This window comes from Bubalus kerabau, chromosome 14, assembly GCF_029407905.1.
Source record: "Bubalus kerabau isolate K-KA32 ecotype Philippines breed swamp buffalo chromosome 14, PCC_UOA_SB_1v2, whole genome shotgun sequence".
NCBI classification, from domain to species: Eukaryota; Metazoa; Chordata; class Mammalia; order Artiodactyla; family Bovidae; genus Bubalus; species Bubalus kerabau.
The window spans coordinates 50,702,555-50,724,233 of NC_073637.1; the positions used below are offsets into that span (position 1 = coordinate 50,702,555).

Genomic DNA, 21,679 nt, shown 5'->3' on the forward strand with positions numbered 1-21,679 from the left:
TAGTTTGAGAAACTGAACAGCATCAATGATCCATGAAAAACTTACATATACCTAGGGATTGACACTGACCTCAGCTGTTCCTGAAACCTGGATTAAACCATCTATATTGGAAATCTAATTGAGTTTCATTCACTTCCTTTATTTACCAGTATCTACTGGCTGCCACAAACTGTTCTGTGTGCTAGAGTTATGGGAACAGAGTCCCTGCTCTCAAAGTTCATATGCTAGTGGATGAGAAAGCAATTAAACACAACACCATTAGAAGAGATAAGTAGTATGAGAGAGAGGCAGTGAAAACACTAAGTCGAGTGGGGTTTGAAGGGAATGATTGAAGAACATTTTTTTTTTCAAACTTTTTATTTTGTATAGGGGTATAGCTGATTAACAATGTTGTGGTAGTTTCAGTGAACAGTGAACTCAGCCATACATACGCATGTATCCATTTTCCTTCAAACCCTCCTCCCATCCAGGCTGGCATACAGCATTGAGTAGAGTTCCAAGTGCTATACAACAGATCATTTTTGGTTATCCATTTTGAGTATAACAGTGTGTACATGACCTTCCCAAACTCCCTAAATATCCCTTCCCCTTGGTAACCATAGATTCCTTTTCTAAGTCTGGGAGTCTCTTTCTGCTTTGTAAAATAAGTTCATGTGTATCTTTTTTTTTTTTTTTTTAAGATTCCACTTATAAGGGTTGTCATATGATATTTCTCCTTCTATGTCTGACTTACTTCACTCAGTATGATACTCTCTAGGTCCATCCATGTTGCTGCAAATGACAGTATTTCATTCTTTTTAATGGCTGAGTAATATTCCATTGTATATTGTACCACATCTTCTTTATCCAGTCCTCTGTCAATGGACATTTAGATTGCTTCTATGCCTTGGCTATTGTAAACAGTGCTGCAATGAACATTGGAATGCATTTTTCCTTTCGGATCATGTTTTTCTCTGGATATATGCCCAGCAGTGGGATTAGTGGGTCATATGGCAGATCTATGTTGTTTTTTTTAAGGCACCTCCATACTCCTCTCCATGGTGGGGATAATTTACATTCCCACCAACAGTGTAGAAGAAGAACACTTTCTGAATAGCATGACTCTACCATTGAATGCTCTAGGATAAACATAGGAGGATGTTCCAAACCTGACCAGGAAGGAAAATCAGAAAACCTCAAGCCATTTGCTGCTGCTGCTGCTTCTCAGTCACTCAGTCACGCTGACTCTTTGTGACCCCATGGACTGTAGCTGGGCAGGCTCCTCTGTCCATGGAATTTTCCAGGCAAGAATACTGGAGTGGATTGCCATTTCCTTCTCCATGGATCTTCCCAACCCAGGGATTAAACCACATCTTGCACCTCCTGCATTGGCAGGTGGATTCTTTACTGCTGTGTCACCTGGGAAGTCCATTCAAGGCATTTATTAGCCATATATATTAGATCCTAAACAGTAGGCAGGAATCAAATCCATTCCTTGCATACTCCAATATTTGGAATTTGTCCTCAGAGCTTGGAGGGTCTATTGAAGGATTTTTTTGTTTGTTTGTTTAGTGGCCCTGAAAAGGGCCTTTGGTTGAAATCAAGCTCCTGAGAGCAAATGGGAAAGCTTAACTGCCAAAACCGTAGAGAGTACGGCCCTGGCGCTTAAGAGCGTAGATCACGTCCATAGCGGTGACTGTCTTCCACTTGGCATGCTCGGTGTAGGTGACCGCGTCCAGGATCACGTTCTCCAGAAACACTTTCAGGACCCCACGGGTCTCTTCGTAGATGAGCCCGGAGATGCGCTTCACACCACCACGACGAGCCAGGCGGCGGACAGCAGGTTTAGTGATGCCCTGGATGTTGCTGCCCAGAACCTTGCAGTGGCGCTTAGCGCCGCCTTTCCCCAGGCCTTTGCCGCCTGTGCCACGTCCAGACATGGCTTCACGAGAAGTAAACCAACAGCAACTCTGAAGGATTTTTATTTTTAAGACTTTTTTTTAAGTGGACCATTTTTAAAGTCTTTATTGAATTTGTTATAATATTGTTTCTGTTTTGTTTTTTGGCCACTAGACATGGAGAATCTTAGCTCCCTGACTAGGAATTGAACCCATAACCTTTGCATTGGAAGGTGAAGTCTTAACCACTGGACCACCAAGGAAGTCCCTACTGAAAGATTTTAAATAAGAGAGTAGCATGGTCAGATCCCTTTTCTTCCTTCTGTGATTGGAGACAGGTTGCTATGAGACTTGGGGATAATTTTGTACAATGGCACTAGTTTATCATATCCATTATTCAAAAGATACCACGTGTGTGTGTGACCCCCACATGATTTTTGTATTGTAAGCATTAATTATCAGACTGGGAAAAAAAAATTCTCTTTAGGAATTATTCATGGGTGGCTGTGGAGGAATCACATGTGCTGTACACTCTCAGCTTAGATTACCCTGCAACCTCATTGATCATTTTTCTCTGACTTTTTTTTGGCAACGAAGACTAGTTCCGTTTCCTTCAAGTCTTGCATGATTCAGGACAAATACCTCATCTCTCATGATACCTCAGTAAAGCCAAAAGTTTAAATGATTTTTCAGGAAAAATAAACTTTTCATGTAAGCGTCTTTTCTAATTAAATTTATCATTTCTTTAACAGAGTGCGCATAATGACTCATCTTTATCTATTTCTTTTCCTGTTTGGGGAGGCAAAGGTGGGACACATTTTACTTAAAAAGGCTTCAGGCTAAGGTGGCTCCACTCCTGGCAGTCAGCCTGCTGCTCTTTTAATAAAACACATTCACTTTTCTTTCCTTATCGCTGATCTAAGCAAGCATTAATTACTAACATAAATTCATATGTAAAAATTTTTTCAAGCACACTTTTTGTAAATCTGTGCGGTGGGATGCACTGCTTCTTAGACTGTAATCCACTGTATAATCATTTGTCAAAATAGACCAATGCTCTTTTAATTCACTAGAAAACTCGGCCTCATTTTAAATCTGTAAATGAATCCATGAGGTTGGAATGCAGCACTGACCTTTCAAAGTGCCCCCTTTTTAAGAATATCACTTCTTTACTTATGTTTATTTTCTATCCCACAAAATACGTTTTCTTTGTTTTTTAAAAACCCCATAAATACTATGCTGATCAAGTCAGAACTCTCTGAAAGTATATTTAAGAAAGGAATCGGGAAAACGTGATGATGTGTAAAGGTAGAAAAGTACTTTCTAAAAGTCAGATATTCTCAGTAATCGTACTTTTTAATCACTTTTACAAACCATCCTCATTTGCATTGGAATACAAAATATTGGTCTCTTATTTACTTCATGTGCCAAACATGATTTTTTTTTTTTAATGAATCCTGTTGGTTTTTCCCTTTTAGTTTCTCTGGTGTATTTTCACAACCCCATCCTGTTCCAGGGAGACTTTACATCCCTATTGACAGCCTCTTCCCCTTTTTAACTAGTTTATAATGTCATTATCCAGTTGGTAAAAATAGTTAGAATTTATCAGACCCCCTGGTAGCTCAGATGGGTAAGCATCTGCCTACAATGCGGGAGACCTGGGTTAGATCCCTGGGTTTGGAAGACCCCCTGAAGAAGGAAATGGCAACCCACTCCAGTACTCTTGCCTGGAAAATCCTATAGACGGAGGAGCCTGGTAGGCTACAGTCCATGGGGTCGCAAAGAGTCGGACACGACTGAGCGACTTTATGTCACTTCACTTCACTTCATGCTAAGCACTGGGCACATATTATTTCCTTTAATCCTCACAGTAACCCTGCAAGATGGGTGTTAATCTCTTTTTTTTCTTTTACAAAGCTTAATAATTTGCTTATGGTCATAAAAACAGACAAGCTCACCTGCATCCAAAGCTGATGTGTATTCTGCTTCATCACTTAGTTTCCCAAAGCTTGATCACTTAAACCATGACATGCTCGTGATCAAGAAATCATTAATTTGTCATATTGAATCTAAACTCCTATGTTTGATTTTGAAAAATCTTTCCTAATTTGCTTCAGTTGAACTCAGTAAACAGTAATTGAGGGCAGACTGTGTACCAGACACTATTTAAGGGACCAAGAAGGTGTTGCTAGTAGTAAAGAACCTTCCTGCCAATGTAGGAGACGTAAGAGACACAGGTTCAATCTCTGGATTGAGAAGGTCCTCTGGAGGAGCGCATGGCAACCCACTCCAGTATTCTTGCCTGGAGAATCCCATGGCCAGAGGAGTCTGGTAGGCTACAGCCCATAGGGTCGCACAGAGTCAGACACGACTGAAACAGCTTCGCATGCATGCATGCAAGGAGGAAAAGAAGGATACTGTGTTTAGTCTTCACGTGCAAATTCATTGACCATCACTCCGTGCCCTCTTCACCTCTAGTCAAATCAAATATTAAAATTAAATATTAAAAGAATCCTATTCTTCACTCTGGCCAATTGAATACATATAATAGGATTTCTCAGACTTTGCCCTTTAAGATATTAACATGTGCTTTAGATAGAAAGAAAAAGAAGAAAGTAATTTTGGGTATATTTGGCAAATGCTGTCAAATATTAACTGCCTGTTGGTTACTAACAATGATAACTAGCCTACAAAAGTCTCTTGAAAATATGGAAGTAAAGAATTCCCACGTTTGTTTAAGCCAGTCTTTTCCACACTTTTTTTTTCTCACAGAACAGATTTTTCTTTCAAAATTCTTAAATTTCATTGAATTTAGAGTAGAAAATTCTTATGGTGCTTGCTCTCATTTTTCTTAAAATTTATTCCTTTGAGTAAATAATCCATATGTTTCAAAAATCATAACAATGCAAAAACATTACATTTAGATTTATTTTTCCATCCTATTCTTGTCCATCACTCTCATAATTAGCTGCTTTTTTAGATTCTTGCATTTCTTTCTTCAAGCACAAAGAAATTAAAACACAGATATATACTTCATATTTTTTTTAAATAACACAATATATTACATTTTATTCTCTATATCCTGTAGTGAGTTTTCTTTTGCATTTTCAAAGTACAGTCTTTCAAGGCCTGATTTAAATCTCACTTCTTCAATAAGGTTTGCTGGATCTTTGCTGAAATGGTTGGTGTCTCATCATTTAAATCCTCAGTATCTTCTTGTTCCCTATCTGGTCTTTTGATCTCACCAGAGAGATGATAAGCTTGTTGAACATGGGAATCAGAGGCACTCCTTTTTCTACTTTTCATATATCATCAAGCCTGCAGTAATTGCTGAGTTAATCATCCTGTCTACACAGGAGCAGTCTGAAGAGAAAGCCACAGAGACATGTTGGAATCTGAGTCATTGCCTAGAATTACAGGAACTTTCTCTCCACATTGCTGCATAGAGAATCTTGTACAGCATCATGAATCACAGAATATCACCAAATGAATTCTTCCCAATATGAGAAAATAAGACATTAAAAGTATTAAAAAGTATTATAAATCATAAGACTAGGTATCTTGAAATATGGGCCATGCTCTTGGCTGTAACATTTCTAGACCTTGTATAAGCCAATAAACATTGCACCTACAGAATGAAAATTATTATGTACAACTGTTGAAGTTTATATGTGTGAGACTAAAAATTAAAGCTCTTAAGATTTGTTACTTAAACAAACGAAAAAAAAAAAAAAGCAACAACTCTTGGAGCCCTCTTTATACTACTGTTTTGTTTCAAGCAGCTTTTTTGAAGAAATCCATAAGATAGTGGCTGATGAGATAACTAAAGCATATTGCAGTAAAATTCAAGTTCAGCAAGCAGTGAATGAATGCCGACCTTAGCGAAGCCACATGCAAAACTTGAGAGGATAAAGCTTGACCCAGACAGATTCTCTGTCTTCTAAGAGTGACAGTCTCAATTCTTTTTTGACATTAGATATTCTGTGGTGAGGCCTTCCCTGGTGGCTCAGTGATGAAGAATCCACCTGCCAATGCAGGAGATGCAGGTTCAATCCCTGGGTCAGGATGATCCTCTGAAGAAGGAAATGGTAACCCACTCCAATATTCTTGCTTGGGAAATCCCATGGACAGAGGAGCCTGGCAGGCTACAGTCTGTGGGGTCACAAGAATTGGACACAATTTAGAGCTTCAACAACAATTCAATGAGTTGTAAAGGGATAGAAATTGTTTGGGGCTTTGGATAGACGCCTGAGGGGAAAGAGGTCTTTTATTTATTCTCATAGAACAGATCTCAGGCAGAGTAGTTGAGAAAACGTTTAGGAATATTAAAATTGTGTGAAACAAATAATTGTAAAATAATAAGATGGATACCTTGATATAGATATAATTACTTTCCATTCCCTCTGTCCAATTCAACATATTAAAACTCTGGTGCCTTTACAGTGAAAAGTTATTCCTTAATGAACACCCCCATTGGCAAAAAATCAAGTTTCCAGGTAGATCAGGGAGCATGGGTTTCAGATTTTCTGATAATGCTATCAACTGAAATCTCAGTTCTAAGTACAGAATCAAGCATCATTCCAGTATCCTGCCAGTGTTATCTTTCATAGAATAAGAGAGACGGCAATCACAGAACTAAGCCTCAGGTTAGAGCCAGATCATACTCACCTCCAGGAACTTCTATGTAGGATATGGGAAGACTGGCAAGATAAGCCCTTCCTTTTTCAGTGATGGAGTTCCTGATATGCCTCTATGGTTTCCCTGTGTTCAATGGCCAATACTTGCCATTGCCTTTAAAGATACACAGGACATTCATTCATAGTTTCTTTGCACAGTACATTGAACAGAGGAAGTTTTCTTGTGGTTCTAGATTGTCAAGAAAAATGAATTTAATTAACTCTAAAAGGGAACAGAAATAAGTCTTTTTGTGATTGAGTTCTGCCATCTTTGCTTGGAAAGAGGGATTATACCCTTTGCTGTGACTCCCAAGTAGATGTTATGTTGCAGAAGAAGTTTCAGCCATTTTAAAACATGGCTTTTCTTTCCTGGTAACCTTTCTGCACTCTTCTGTTAAGATTCTGAAATAAGGAAGTTAACAGGCTCAGAGATCCCACTGTTTCCTATTTCTATTTCCAGTAATAGCTCTCAGGGCTACTTTGTCACCAAGACCCACAGAATTGAATGTGATTGCAGCAAAAGATACTATGAGTAGAAAATGAATTCCTTATGTCGAAAAGAGAAAAATGTGTGGGTGCTTTTGGAACAAGCCTGTAGACAATGGTAGGCTTTTCAACAACATATTACAAAGGGATGGTTAAACTGACAGATGATGAGATGATTGACATAATTTTTGAAAGTAATAAAGCTGAATTTTCCAATTTATTATGGCTTTCATGAATTTTCCTTTTAAAGTGCTGGTTATAATGCTTACCCCCAATTTTTATGTGCAATCTATTTTGATATGTTTTGTCAGCAAAATTCATAAAGCAATATGAACTCATATAAAATTTACTTACCTTGTCATTTTCTTCCAAGAAATAAAAGTCCTTGGCTTGAATCTTGACCAATGATTTTTACAAACAAAAGGTACCAAGTTATCCATGGCTACTCTATCAAAATTGACATGGAGATGTCATTTGAGATTTGGATGCTTAGTGACCTAATGGATTCAGAGAAAACTATTGGGAATTTGAACAATTATCTATCATAGTGCACCCTATATTTTAGTCCATAAGGCAATCTTGTTTCACTTTTCTGCCATAACCAATCTTTTTAAAATTTGAGGAGCATATTCAGTGCAGTTGCATGCTACACAATGATGAGGTTAGAAATTCAGCCTGTAAACTCAATAATAGAGGAAAATGACCAGTTAAAACTTCCTAAGTTACCCATGAAGTATAATAAAGTATATATCATTTATATAAACAACTTCATACAATATGTGTACATATGAAATGTATATAGTAAAACACAGTATTTAATAGTGAATGTATTTTTTTTTTTAATAATTGTGGTGAAATAGCTTCCCAGGTGGCACAGTGGTAAAGAACCTGCCTGCCAATTGGAGACATAAGAGAAGATTCAATCCCAGGGTCAGGAAGATTCCTTGGGAGGAGGAAATGACAACCCACTCCAGTGTTTTGCCTGGGAAAGCCCATGGACAGAGGAGCCTGGTGGGCTACAGTCCACGAGGTCCCAAAGACTCAGACACGACTGAGCACCTGAACACTAGCCCATATAAAACACAAAATTTACCATTTTAGCCATTTTTCAATGTATAGGTCAGTGGCAGTAAGTGCAATCACATATTTGTGCAACCACGCTTTTCATCTTCCAAAACTGAAACTATGCACACTTTAAACACTAACTTCCATCTTCCCAGTGCCTGACAACCACCATTCAATTTTCTGTCTTTGTAAATTCCATTATTCTAGATGACTCGTGTAAGTGGATTCATACAGTATTTGTCCTTTTGTGACTGACTTATTTTACTTAGCATAATGTATTTAAGATTCAACCTGTTACAACAGATGTCATAATTTTCTTTTGTAAGGTTGAATAATATTCTGTTGTATGGGTCTACCACATTTTATTTATCTATTTGTTGATGGACTCTTGGTTTACATCTATCTTTTAGCTATCATGCTGTTATAAATCTGTGTGTACAAATATTTGAGTCTCTGTTTTCCATTTGATCACATATATATCCAGAACTGAAAGTGCTGGATCATATAGTAATCCTAGTTTTAATTTAACAAACCGCCAGTCAGTTTTCCAAGCTGTATCATGTAATAGTCCCACCAGCACTGCGTAAGGGTTTCAATTTCTCAACATCTTTGTCAACATTTGTTATTTTCTGGTTTTGTTTTATTTTTACAATAGCTATCCTAATGGCTATGAAATGGTATCTCTGGGTGGTTTTGACTTGCATTTCCCTAATGATTAGTAACACTGAACATCTTTTTATGGGCTAATTGACCATTTGTATATATTCTTTGGAGACATGTATTAACTTATATGCAGAGTACATCATGAGAAACGCTGGACTGGAAGAAACACAAACTGGACTCAAGATTGCCGGGAGAAATATCAATAACCTCAGATATGCAGATGACACCACCCTTATGGCAGAAAGTGAAGAGGAACTAAAAAGCCTCTTGAGGAAAGTGAAAGTGGAGAGTGAAAAAGTTGGCTTAAAGCTCAACATTCAGAAAACGAAGATCGTGGCATCCGGTCCCACCACTTCATGGGAAATAGATGGGGAAACAGTGGAAACAGTGTCAGACTTTATTTTCCTGGGCTCCAAAATCACTACAGATGGTGACTGCAGCCATGAAATTAAAAGACTCTTACTCCTTGGAAGGAAAGTTATGACCAACCTAGATAGCATATTCAAAAGCAGAGACATGACTTTGCCAACAAAGGTCCGTCTAGTCCAGGCTATGGTTTTTCCTGTGGTCATGTATGGATGTGAGAGATGGACTGTGAAGAAGGCTGAGTGCCGAAGAATTGATGCTTTTGAACTGTGGTGTTGGAGAAGACTCTTGAGTTCCCTTGGACTGCAAGGAGATCCAACCAGTCCATTCTGAAGGAGATCAGCCCTGGGATTTCTTTGGAAGGACTGATGCTGAAGCTGAAACTCCAGTACTTTGGCCACCTCATGCGAAGAGTTGACTCATTGGAAAAGACTCTGATGCTGGGAGGGATTGGGGGCAGGAGGAGAAGGGGACGACAGAGGATGAGATGGCTGGATGGCATCACTGACTCAATGGATGTGAGTCTGAGTGAACTCCGGGAGTTAGTGATGGACAGGGAGGCCTGGCGTGCTGCGATTCCTGGGGTTGCAAAGAGTCGGACACGACTCAGCGACTGATCTGATCTGATCTGATCTTTAAGTCTTTTGCCCATTTTTTAATGAAGTAGTTTTTTGTTGCTGTGGAATTATAGGAAGATGGATACATTTACGTTTATATTACATACATTTGAACAACTTGAATGCATGATATGATTCCATTACAATATATTGTGGGGAATTCTGATTCAGCCAATGCCTTTAATATACTAAATGTTATCAGTAGAGAAAAACTACAAGGGAAGGAGATATTTAAGTAGGAGAGGAGACTGGCAAAAAGTCACTAACTGCTCATTCAGGCAAACTTTGCCAAGTGCTGTGTGAGTTCTGATGGGCAGGTTACAAATTTAGGAAGTGAGTGACTCATTTTCCCATTCCTTAGGCTTGTGTTACAAAAGGTTTTGGGTGCACTCACCTACTTACCAGCAGTGAGCACCCAAACGTATCAGGCCGTCTGGGTGAATGTCTCAAAGTTGTTGGGCTGCGCTGACTTCTCTGTTGCTAGGCTGAGTCAAAACAATCTCAGTCCGTCTTCACTGAGCAGGTCACCGTGACCTCCAGTGTTCTGGTTCCACCTCTGAAATCCCTCCTGTAGCTCTGGAAGTTCTGCCAAACCCTCTCGACAGTAAAAAGCCTACACAGATTAGTTTGCTGCCGCCGCTGCTACTGGTACTACCGTGGTTTCCTAGCTGTGTCTTCCTCACCTCTGTCTTGGCCCCGACTTGTCCGTTCGCACATTTCTTTTGCGCACCCTGCCTGTGATCTAGTTCCTTCAACATCTCCTACAGCGGTGCTTGTGGGCCCCGCTGCCGTCATCCATCCTGAGCACGTGGCGCAGATCAGGGGAACCTGTTGGGGCAGGCACTGTCGGGAGCTGGGCTGTATTCCAGAAGCTGGTTGTCAGGGCTCCCTGTTACTGTTTAAGATTAAATGAGGCTCGAGGTTGTTGTGCTGATGAGATTGTTTAAAAAGCTGGTTGCTGTGCCCCTGGAGTAGGTCTAGGTCCGATCATCATTAGAAGGATGGGAGGGACTAGCCTTTCAAGTCTGGGCGGATGCACATTTGCAGAAATGCCTCGAGGACGTTCTACTTTAAACTTATGCAGGGCAAATCCCGTTTTGAAAACTCCAAGAGGTTGTTTATTTTGCCAACACTATGAGGGTTCTTCACTGGTGCGCAGACAGATTTTTTTTTTTTTTTTCTTTAACCACATGGAAGTCTTACAAATTTTTTCATCCTCCTTTCTATCATATACTTGAAACACTCTTCTTCGTGCATTCCTTTCTTTATTCCACAGGCAGTTCTTGAGCGCTTAGCATGAGCCCCAGGCACGGAGCTAGAAACAAGGCAGCAAGGCACCCGGGTGGGTGAGATTATATGCTTTGGAGCCATACCACGCACTTAACGTCATACCTCAGCTCTGTCGCACACAGTAAAGGGTCTCAGAGGAGGAAATGGCAAGCCACTCCAGTACGGTTGCAGGGAGAATCCCATGGACATAGGAGTGTGGCAGGCGAGTCCATGAGGTTGCAGAGTCAGACATGACTGAGCAGCTGAGCACAAATGCAAAGGAACTCAGAGCAAGCATCCTCACCGCATTGCTACTCATTACATCGTTTGTAAAACGGTGGAAATGATAGCATCCTTCATTTCATAGCAAGGATTATTGGCTATCGATGCATGTAAACTGCTTAGCACAGTACCTGGCTCAGAGTAGACATTCAACAAATGCAATGATATGATTGCTGTTATTCTTGAATTGAGAGGTAGGGTATAAAGTTTTTACCCTCTAGTAATGCTTTAGCTGGTGTGGAGGCAAGCATGTAATCAGTTATAAGAGGACATAAGTACAATAAGGAAAATAGTGAGATAGAAGCTCTAAGTCGGGGGAGAGGGCTAATTAATTCTGTCTGGAAGCAAGGAGTATGAAAGTTTTGTGGATGGCATCTCAAAGGGCTAGAACTTAAACAAACAAACAAAAAGATTTTGACAAATCTTTTAACGTTGTTAAGATTTTTTTTTTAATTTAATGTGATTCTCAAAATGTCCCTTCAGCCTACTGTATCCTTTCTTCCTTCCATTCCCAAGCCCACATTTTATCTAATCCTTTAAAGGCTGTGCTCAAATGTCAAATCTTTCTTGATTCCTTCCCTGATGAATGAATAAATTAAATATCACTTGAGAGTATACTGGGACCTGAAAATAATTTTTCTTATACAAAAATTTATTTTGGCAAGAGCATTGCTATAATGGAATATAACCTGTATTAACATGAGTACCATCCATCACTCTCTGAGATGGGTATGATAAACATTTCCATTTTTGATCCAATTAAAACTAGTGGAGCTAGAAAAAACCATATGGACTCCTTTTCTTTTTTTAAGTGGTATAAATTTTCAAGGCATAACTACCCAACTGATTCAGAGACAATAATACGCTGTAGAGTTTGGATACAATCAGCTGATATAACATTAAGCCCTTAGAACAATGAACAAAACCCTAATATATGAAACTGATGGCATCAGAATAATTAGATCCATCAGGACATTTAGTAACAACAAAATGAAAGAAAACCACAACCCAGGAAGCTAGAGGCAGGCTCCTGGTCCCTTTCTGCAAAACAGCTCCAACTAGATTATACCAGTGATAATGAATATAATTGGTAAAGTTTACTTTGTAAATAACCAAAGCAAATTATACCTATAATAATTCCAGAAAAATAAAACCAAGGAGGTAGTACACAACACACACCCATATTTTTATCTCACACAAAGTATGGCTCAAGTCATGGAAAAAGTCTACATGGGTGATGTGACTGCCAATCACAATCTGATTGGTGCTCTTACCTGGTAAATGAGAAAATGTCAAGTGTTGCGTCCCTGTTTACTCTTCATGAGTTATGTGACTTTGGACATATCTCCTCATTTTTTATTTTCCTTTGACATAAGCTTGGCTGTTGGAAAATTGCAGTTTCCCTATGGGCCTCATCAGTTGTGGAAAAAAGACAAGAGGACAATAACACTTTCTGCAGTCTTTGCTATAAATCCACAGAGGACAGCCATCTCACCCCTAAACCCCATAATAATGCTTTCTGCTTCTGTTCACACTTGCTTTCCAAAATCCAACCCCAGGTAACACAGCTCTGATCATGTAAAGGAAAATGTTGAGCCATCTCTCCTTTCATTCAAGAATGTCCTTAGAGATTATGGACCAAAAAAAAAAAGAAACAAAATCTGCAGGCATACCCAACATTATTCAGCTGTGTTGCTGCCAGCATTAAACAACTTGGTTCAAGTACATGAAAGTATAATTATGATAAGCTGATATTCAGAGAAAACAGCTACCTCTCGAGATTCCCCAGTTTTCTTCATCTCCATTTCTTCCTCAATATGGCCTGAGGGAAGAACCATTGCCTGCCTACCACCTTTTTGCTTCACTTCTGGACCTCACAATCCCATCTCAATTGCCTGTTCTGTTCTTGTGTAAAGGTAATACTCATATTTCTGCATCTTCCCTAATATGCATGATGCTGGTGTGAAACGAAAGTTAAAAATCACCTTGTTGGTAACTCCTAAAGACTTGTTTTTGTTTTTCATTCGGTTGGTTGATTGGTTGGTTGGGAGGGCCTACTTTTTATTTTAATTGTATTTTTATGATACTTTTTTCAGTGTTTCTTAGGTGCCACAATGGAGTATGTGTTTATGGCTTAAAGAATTACACAGGTCTGATGAGATATAGAAAAATGTGAAGGTAGCCCCTTTGTTATTAAACAATTCAGGTCCTGGCATGAAATGCCCCAGGCCCCGGCCATAGGAAGCCAGGCATGATGGAACCTGTGGTCCTGGACAGCACAGCTGGAAAGGAAATGCTCAGTATGGTGTTTGTGAAAACAAGAAGTACCCCTCAGGTGGTAGTAAGATGCTAAGACACTTTAAAAAGGAGCTTTAGAAAACTTGAACTGCTTGATATGATTCAAGACTATAATATAATCCCAGACTCCTGATTTTAATGTAACAAAAACAAAAACCAGGGAGAGGGGAGGTAATTCACTATGACTTCTTAATCAAAATAATTGATTGGATGACACTAAAGCCTGTCAAATTGAGGTCAAATGTAAAATTCCCTGATCTTAAAACACTGAACTCTGATCCAAGCAGTTTAGAGGAGGCACAAGAGAGAATCACAAGTTAGCATCTGCAGCATTAATACAAAGCCTATTTCAAGATGTTCTCCATCTCTCATAGTACAGAACATTCATTTTTTTTAAGTGAATTGATTGTTATATGTACTGTGTTCTTGGGGTGAATAGAAAATAGAGAGCTTGTACAACAGAAATATATTTACATACAGTCTAAGTAGGTATCCTCCTGAAAATTTTCCTTGATCCTGGAATGTCTAGGCCCTGGCTGTGTTTGAAGATTGCCGCCCAGTGCAGAATTTGTTTTTTGCCCCTCTCCCAGCTGCCCTGCACACTGAGATCATGAGGTACACTGCTCTTAGGAAAGGAAAAGTAAATATTGGGTTGCTCTAACTGAGGTCATAGTTTCTCCATGTCTAGACACCACCAGTAACCGGTGTTTTCTGGGCATGCTGTGCTTTCTATGGATTTATAAATGTACAAATTGCTTTGTATTGGGTTACATAAAGCGTACTGCACTTCCAGACAAGTGTGAAAATTGTATTTCAGATCTTTCTGATAAGTCTCTGCTTGAGCTATTTTTTTCCTCTGCCTAAAACAAACAACTCTGCCTAATGAATTGGTAGACAATATGATAACCATTTTCCATATTTTCAATCTCACCAAACAAATCATTTTTACTTTTCGTAAAGTAGCTACATTTTTATTCCATTGGCACTGTATCTTTCCTCAATCACTTTGGGTATAAATTAAAACAAGAGGGGAGAAAAAGAAATATCTACTAAAAGTAACATGAAAAAATAATTGCTTGTTGTAGGAAAGAAAAAACGAATGGAAATTATTTTTCATTGTACACTTTTTTCTCCTTGTAGATGGACCATTTGCTTTGGTTCTTTTATTGCCTCTATATGTCACAATACATAAGAAAAGTGAAGTATGAGAAAAGACACAGTCATACACATATGTTTTTAAAGATAGTCCAGGGAAATAAGTCTTTATGAATAGGCCTGAACAATTTTGCAAATGGTATGACTTTCAAATTCTATAGAGTTACTTTCTTAAATTCACCAATAAGCACAAATGCAGATCTCTAAATATGTACTTCTGCAAACAAAAAACAATTTATTACTTGTTATATATATGTCCAAATAAAATTTAGGCTCTGTGTACCTGCTAGGAAAAAAAATGTGTTCTAAAAAATACCCTGTGAGCCTCTGTGAATATTTCTAGACACAAAGTATTTTGTTCAGCTTCTTTCTATTCTGAGCATAGAATATTCCATTATCTTTATGTCTCCAATTGATTCACATTATGTTATTTAGAAAACATATTATATTATATTCTTTGACATTTGATTCCTAGTGATGTTTCAGTTATTTATACTTTTTAATTGAAAATAAGCTATGAATAGCCTATGAAGCCATTAAAAATTCTACTCCTTACACTTGCTATCAAAAAAATTTTAATTATATTGATTTTTGTCTAAAGCTAGTTGTTCTCTTAGAAATCACTTACCAATGATCCTGCTTTGTTGGTTTGGCTTTGAGTGAAGAGCAACGATACCTTCAAGCCCTCATCATCATTGTCATAATCTTGTCAAATTGTAGTATTATTTTATTAACCAAATATTAATACAGCAGGGTATTACCTTTGCCTAAGTTTCAGGAGGGTCAAGTCCTAGTAAATAAGATACTTCTAGCTAGCTTTCTTCTTGATGAGTGCAGCAATTTTTGCTTTCTTGAAGGAACAAGGGGGTGTAATGAGAATCCATGCATTGTTTCTTTCACTGTTTCATATACTTTTCCCTCTTGCTTGAAGTCCACACTTTCTCTTCTTGCCCTGTTTCTACTTGCCCTTCAGTTTGTCTCCATGTAAAATCTTCCCATTATCTTGCTTAAATAGCCTCAGTGTTATCTGTTACCTATTACATAACCTCAGTGTTTCCTATAACATATACTATTAGAAAACTGGTCATATTTTATTATATCAAGTTATTAATATTTCTATGTCTTTCCTTCTCTGTGAGTTTTCTAAAAGTAAGACCTCTAGGGCCTTGCCCAGATAGTCAATAAGTGTGAATTAATTAACCAATTAATATGTATTAAGTGAATGTTTTTAAACTAGTTAGCATTTTGAAAGATAATTAATTTCACTCCATAAGTTAATTTCACAGAGGAAATTACAGTTGAGACAAAGGATTGAATGTTCATATTAAATAATACTATAATGAAAATATCAGTGTAAAAGTCAGGAAAAAGTGTATTTTTCTTAACATTTGAATTTGCCTCTAAGAAATGACCATTTTTGTTGATAGCTGCACGAGCTAAGACTCTAAGAGTAAGACTGAGCGGTAACAGTTACCTGCTGAGTTTCGGGGAATCAAGTTCGGTTAAATTAAGAGTTTCCTTTGTCCCAGCTTAGAGTAGGTATGCACAACTGAAGCAAGCATTGAATTGTTTCAGAAAATAGAAAAGATTTCAGATACTGAAATATAAAAAGGAGAGAAGAAAGAAAAGTTTCTTGACATACACAAAGGGAATTCAGGGTAAGTTAGGAATGTGTATAGACATCCTAAGTTTTGCCAAGTGAAAAATGTATGTATGTTTTAATATCTCTTCTTTTTCTTCCCAAGAAATCATCCGCAAAATCTGTATTTCTCTTGAGCACATAATACACTTGAATCTATATTTTGAGGGGTAAAATGGAATCATTAACCAGTTTCAAGACTGATATGAGACAAGATCACACCATATCTGTGTTTATACTGGTTAATCTAAGAAGCATGTTTAATGATTATGTAGAAGCATAAAAATTCTTTAGAATCTAAAAGAACAGGAAAAATAAAGGGTGATATTAGCATATTCAATTATAAAAAGTTTAAATTTTTATATTATAAAAATATACATAAATATATGTAATTGAAATTCATCAAGAAAAGATTTGTAGGACAGGGTTAATTCATCTTTAACAGCCCATAAAAATTCATAAGAAAACATCAAGACACTAATACAGTAAAAAAAAAAAAAAGATGAAGAGACAGTTGATAATTAGTAAACAAACATATGGGGAAATGCTCAAACTCACTGGCTATTAAAAGAATATAAATTGAAAAAAATAACAAGCTACCTTTTTATATTATTAAATAAGTAAAATTTTTAAATAACATTTTAACCTTATATGAATGTGGATGTTTGCAAAGCAGAATGCATGCATTCTTTGCTATTGGCAGTTTAAATCGAACAACTTTTTCAGGAAAAAAATGTTACTTTACATCTCAAAAGCCATAAATATGTTCATATTCCTTAACCTAGTACTTCTGGAATTTATCCCAAGAAAACAATTGAAAAGGGAGAAAATGTCATATGGATAAAGTTGTTCATGTCAGAGCAATTTAAAACTGTTGATTTTAAAAGAGCAATGATATTTCAAATGCTTTTAAAATATTTTCTTTGCATTATTCTAGTGTTGTATTTGAATCTTTTAAAAATCCATAGAGCTTAAGATTTTAAGAGGAAGATTACTTTCCTTTTATCAGAAAATAATCAAGATCATTTCATTTTATTATGCAAATTTTGCTCAAAATAGAATGAACAATTACTGTACCAATTAAAATGTAGCTCAGAAAATAGTATTCTGGTTTCAGAATTGTCACAACGTTTAAAAATATATATATAGTGTTATTCTGCTTTCAAATAAAACAAGATTAGTTTTATAAGGCTGAGATATTATTACAGATTTCTAATACTACTTCGGATGGACAAACTTTATTTTTTAATAATCTCTTTTTTATGACCAAAGAGTAACACATATTCACTGCAGCAAATGTAGAAAAAAGGAAAATGAATGAAGAAAAAAGTAAAATCTTTGGCCTCCTATCACCCCAAGATAACTATTATCATATTTGACTTCTATTCATTCTATATCCATTAACAAAATAGACTCATCATGTGCAATAATGTTTTGTAAGCCTTTCTTTGCTTTTATATAACATGATATCTTGTGCATTTTATTAAATATTCATCTGCATCATAATTTTTAATCCCTGGATTGTATCTAAACCTGCCTTATTTAATTCAATATCTAGTGGTGAATTAGATCTGTTCTTCTAAAAACAGAACAGAAAAAGGAAAAGTCATGCAAATGCTTCATAAAGAAAGATAAAATAATAGTACTGAAAAATGTTTTAATAAAGAACACTTTTGTTCACTCAATCTCCTATAAGTCTGCTTTATGGAGCAGATGTCAAATGTTTTTGTTTTATTGTGATTTTTACATAGCTCAAAAGTCAATATTCTGCTGTCAGATGTGAGCTTACATGTGAAGAATAGGAAAGGAACTTAACTAGGAAGCATGAAGCTCAGGGAATTTAATTTGCATCTAATTCACTAAGCATACATGTTTACATGACCTTTAGAAAAAGAAATTAAACCAGTTTTTTACTAGCTCTAGGCAATCCAAGTTAAAGAGGCGATTGAATAAAAAATCTGAAATACTCCTTACAAGATAAGCAGGCTAACAGAAAATTACTTTAATTCAAATATATTTCACTATTAAATTCATAGTCACATTAATGTGGTGCTTTGAGTCTAGTAAGTGGGTTTAAGTTTTAGTTCTAGCTGGGTTGTTCCATAAACCATAGATTATTTTACTAAGCATCGAAACAATTTTGCTTGTTCCCCCCACATCCAAGATGTAAAAGTTCCATTTCAAAGCATCCAGATTTTTTTTTGACACTATTTTAAGTCAGCTTCATAACTGTGATTAGAGAGAATATCTAGTATAAAACTGATATAAAAACAGGAAGCACAAGTTAGGGGTCAGCTTCATCATTGCATGTCTATATGATATAAAGAAATAATCGTTTTAGGACTTACTTTTATCACCTGTAGAAAAATATTGGGTTATCTAATCTTGAAGATTCTATTTATCTCTAAAACTTTGGTGTTCTAGTCTGCGTCCCCCATCCTTTCTGTAAATATAACAAAGTGGTGTCAATATCATGCAAGGAACGTGCTGCACTTCGCTGTTGCAAGAAGGGATAAAATAGCTGTATCTCACTTCATTCTCAGACTTCCTCACTACTCCTGAGGAACATATGACTAAATATTTACTGAATGAAATGAAAGTATGAGTGAGCTGCTATAAATATATATATATATATATATATATATGGCAAAAAGAGGAAGGATTAGTATGCCAATACAGTATTATCTAGTGTTAATACAGTATTGTCTAAATATATTTTAAATTTTATTGAAGTACCATGGATTTAGAGTGCTGGGTGAATTTCTGCTACACAGCATACTGACTAAGTTGTACATAGATTTTTCATCATTATAGTTTATCACAGGATATTGAATATATTTCTCTGTGCTACACAGTAAGAGCTTGTTGTTTACACATTCTATATATAATAGTTTGCATTTGCTAATCCCCAACTCCCTGTCAAGCCTGCCCCACACCCAACCTGGCAAACAGAAGTCCACTCTCTATGTCAAGCATGGTTATATTGAGCAGGCATATAATTCTCTTTCCTTTATTATACACCAGCTCCTGTATAAAAAGGATTCTGACATTATAGGAAGGGCAGCAAGTAGAGGATGGATCAGGGTCCAAACAGATGAGATGGAAATAAATATTCCAGCTGTTAAAAGTTATTCTAATACTTGTTCTTTCTTTTAAAAAATTCTCTATCTTGATTTCTTCTAAACATTTTACTTAGAGCACTGAAAAGATGATCAGTGAACAAAGGAGAATCACCAGTTTGGAGAGAATGCAAAAAAGAAAAAGAAAAACAAAAAGCTCCATGGATTTCACCAAAAAAAGCCCAGTAAACAGAATTACATATAGCCTGACTGGGCAGAGACCGAGGATTTAACGATGTCTTTGTTACACAGAATTAAATTCATGCTCTTGAGTAGGAGGGACAGGCAGGGCGGCAAAGCTAATGAAATTAATGTGAGAGTCCTGATATTTGAATCTGCAGAACGGGATGAGATCGCCTAGTAACTGATTGCAGGTAGATATAGATACAGATCTGTCACCATCGGTTGTTGCCCTTAGAGTGTGTGTGTGTATGTGTGTGCATGTGTATCTATACTTTTCCCATCTTGAGATCATAAAAATAGTCTCTAATGCATTTTTTCCAAGCTTCCAGTTTGTTTCTGTCATTGTTGCTGTTTTTGTTTTACTGCTAGATATTGAGTGTATTTTTGTGCGTGCTGTAAGGTATGGGCTTAATATTTTTATTTTGCTAAAACCTCCAATTTTCCCAACAAAGTTATTGTTCATCTTTTCACCACAAATTTAAATACTGTCTTTATCATTGTGTCAGAGAGCTGCTCTTTTTTCTGGTTAGCATCATATCAACCATCTTCTGCTAACAACAGTGCCGCCTTCTTTGTGAGGGACTGTCAATCTTTGCTTTCACATGGGGCCGTCAATGATATTAATACATTGGGTTGGCCAAAAAGCTCATTTAGGTTTTTCCATAACCTCTTACAGAAAAACCTGAATGAACTTTATGGCCAACCCAATAATTCCATCTGCTGAGTCAAATGGATGGTCAAATCACCAGTTCAAGTCAGTTTGTGTTTGTCTGGAATTCGAATCCTAAGAGCTGACCCTCCATGACAAAAGACAATGAATAGAGCCAATGGCCTGCATTTTGCCCAAGTCAATGAACATTTTTACCCTTTACTCACTTGATCTTTCTCAGCAGCATGTGATATATTTGACTATTCTTTCCTGAAATCCTTTCCTCTCGTCTTCCCATGTCACCACAGCCAGTTGGATCACCACCTGTCTCAATGGCAGTGCTCACTTCCCATCCTCCTTTATCTTCTGCACGTTACCTGGGGATTTGAACTTGGCCCTCATCCCTGATCTATTACCTCCTTCTGAAATTATCTTACTTATATAATTGTTCAGGATTTTATTGTTTACTTTCACTGGAATGCAATTTCTGGGAAGACAGAATTTTATTTGTCCTGTTCACTGCTCTTATCTAAAGCACCTAATATAGTACCTGACCCATGGTAAGTGACCAACATATGTTTGTCAAATACCTGTAAAAACATTTAGCTCATTAAGAAGTTATACTTTAAAATATGCATCCATATATATATGTATATATTCAAATATATACACATATATATGTATGTATTCCCTGTGTGTCTTTTGAGTATCATACTGTATTAGACCCTAGGGCTATCAAATGGCATTGAATATCATCTCTGTATCTGAAGTCTTTATAGCCTAGACAGTGGTTACCACAGACAGAGAGTTGCCTTGAACATTGTGAGAAAACCTCAGAATCAGGTGGGAAAAAGACAGGTGATAAACTTCTCAGTAAAACATACCCAAGATATCCTCTGAGATTAGTATGGAAAGGAAAACAAATCTTTTTTAAGTCTTTTGCACCAAGATAAAAGGCAATATCTGAGAGAAAAGATTTATCTGGAAACATGGTCATAGATGGAAACCTGTGGTGCTAAGTTCCATGACTATAGTCTCACTATTTTGGCAGCCAGTAGCTAGAATGCTCCAAATGATCTAACTGGGAGGGAAAGAGTCCCTTTCTAAAAACACCCAAATCACATAACACTTCATTACTCAAAGATAACAACTTCAGTCATACTTTAAGTAGTAAATCAGCAAAATTATAGCAACAGGCTTGCAATATATTCAAGAACTACAGTACAATCTGTCGAATGAATTTTCATTATGGACTTCAACATTTAATATACGAAAATATTCATATATAGAAACTGGCCCTAAAAAGTCATTTTCAGGGCAATGAGAATTGAGTAC

At 36.9% G+C, this 21,679-nt stretch overlaps 1 protein-coding gene and 1 long non-coding RNA gene across 2 annotated transcripts in view; one reads left to right on the forward strand and one right to left on the reverse strand.

Annotated features, from left to right (window-relative positions):
• Positions 1–21,679, forward strand: part of LOC129626874 (uncharacterized) — a 394,198-nt gene that overhangs the window by 275,194 nt on the left and 97,325 nt on the right. The gene's annotated exons all lie outside the window — the stretch shown is intronic.
• Positions 1,390–1,919, reverse strand: LOC129626873 (histone H4-like). Its single transcript, XM_055546377.1, has one exon. The coding sequence runs from the start codon at positions 1,917–1,919 to the stop codon at positions 1,608–1,610; it is 312 nt and encodes a 103-aa protein (XP_055402352.1). The 3' UTR covers positions 1,390–1,607.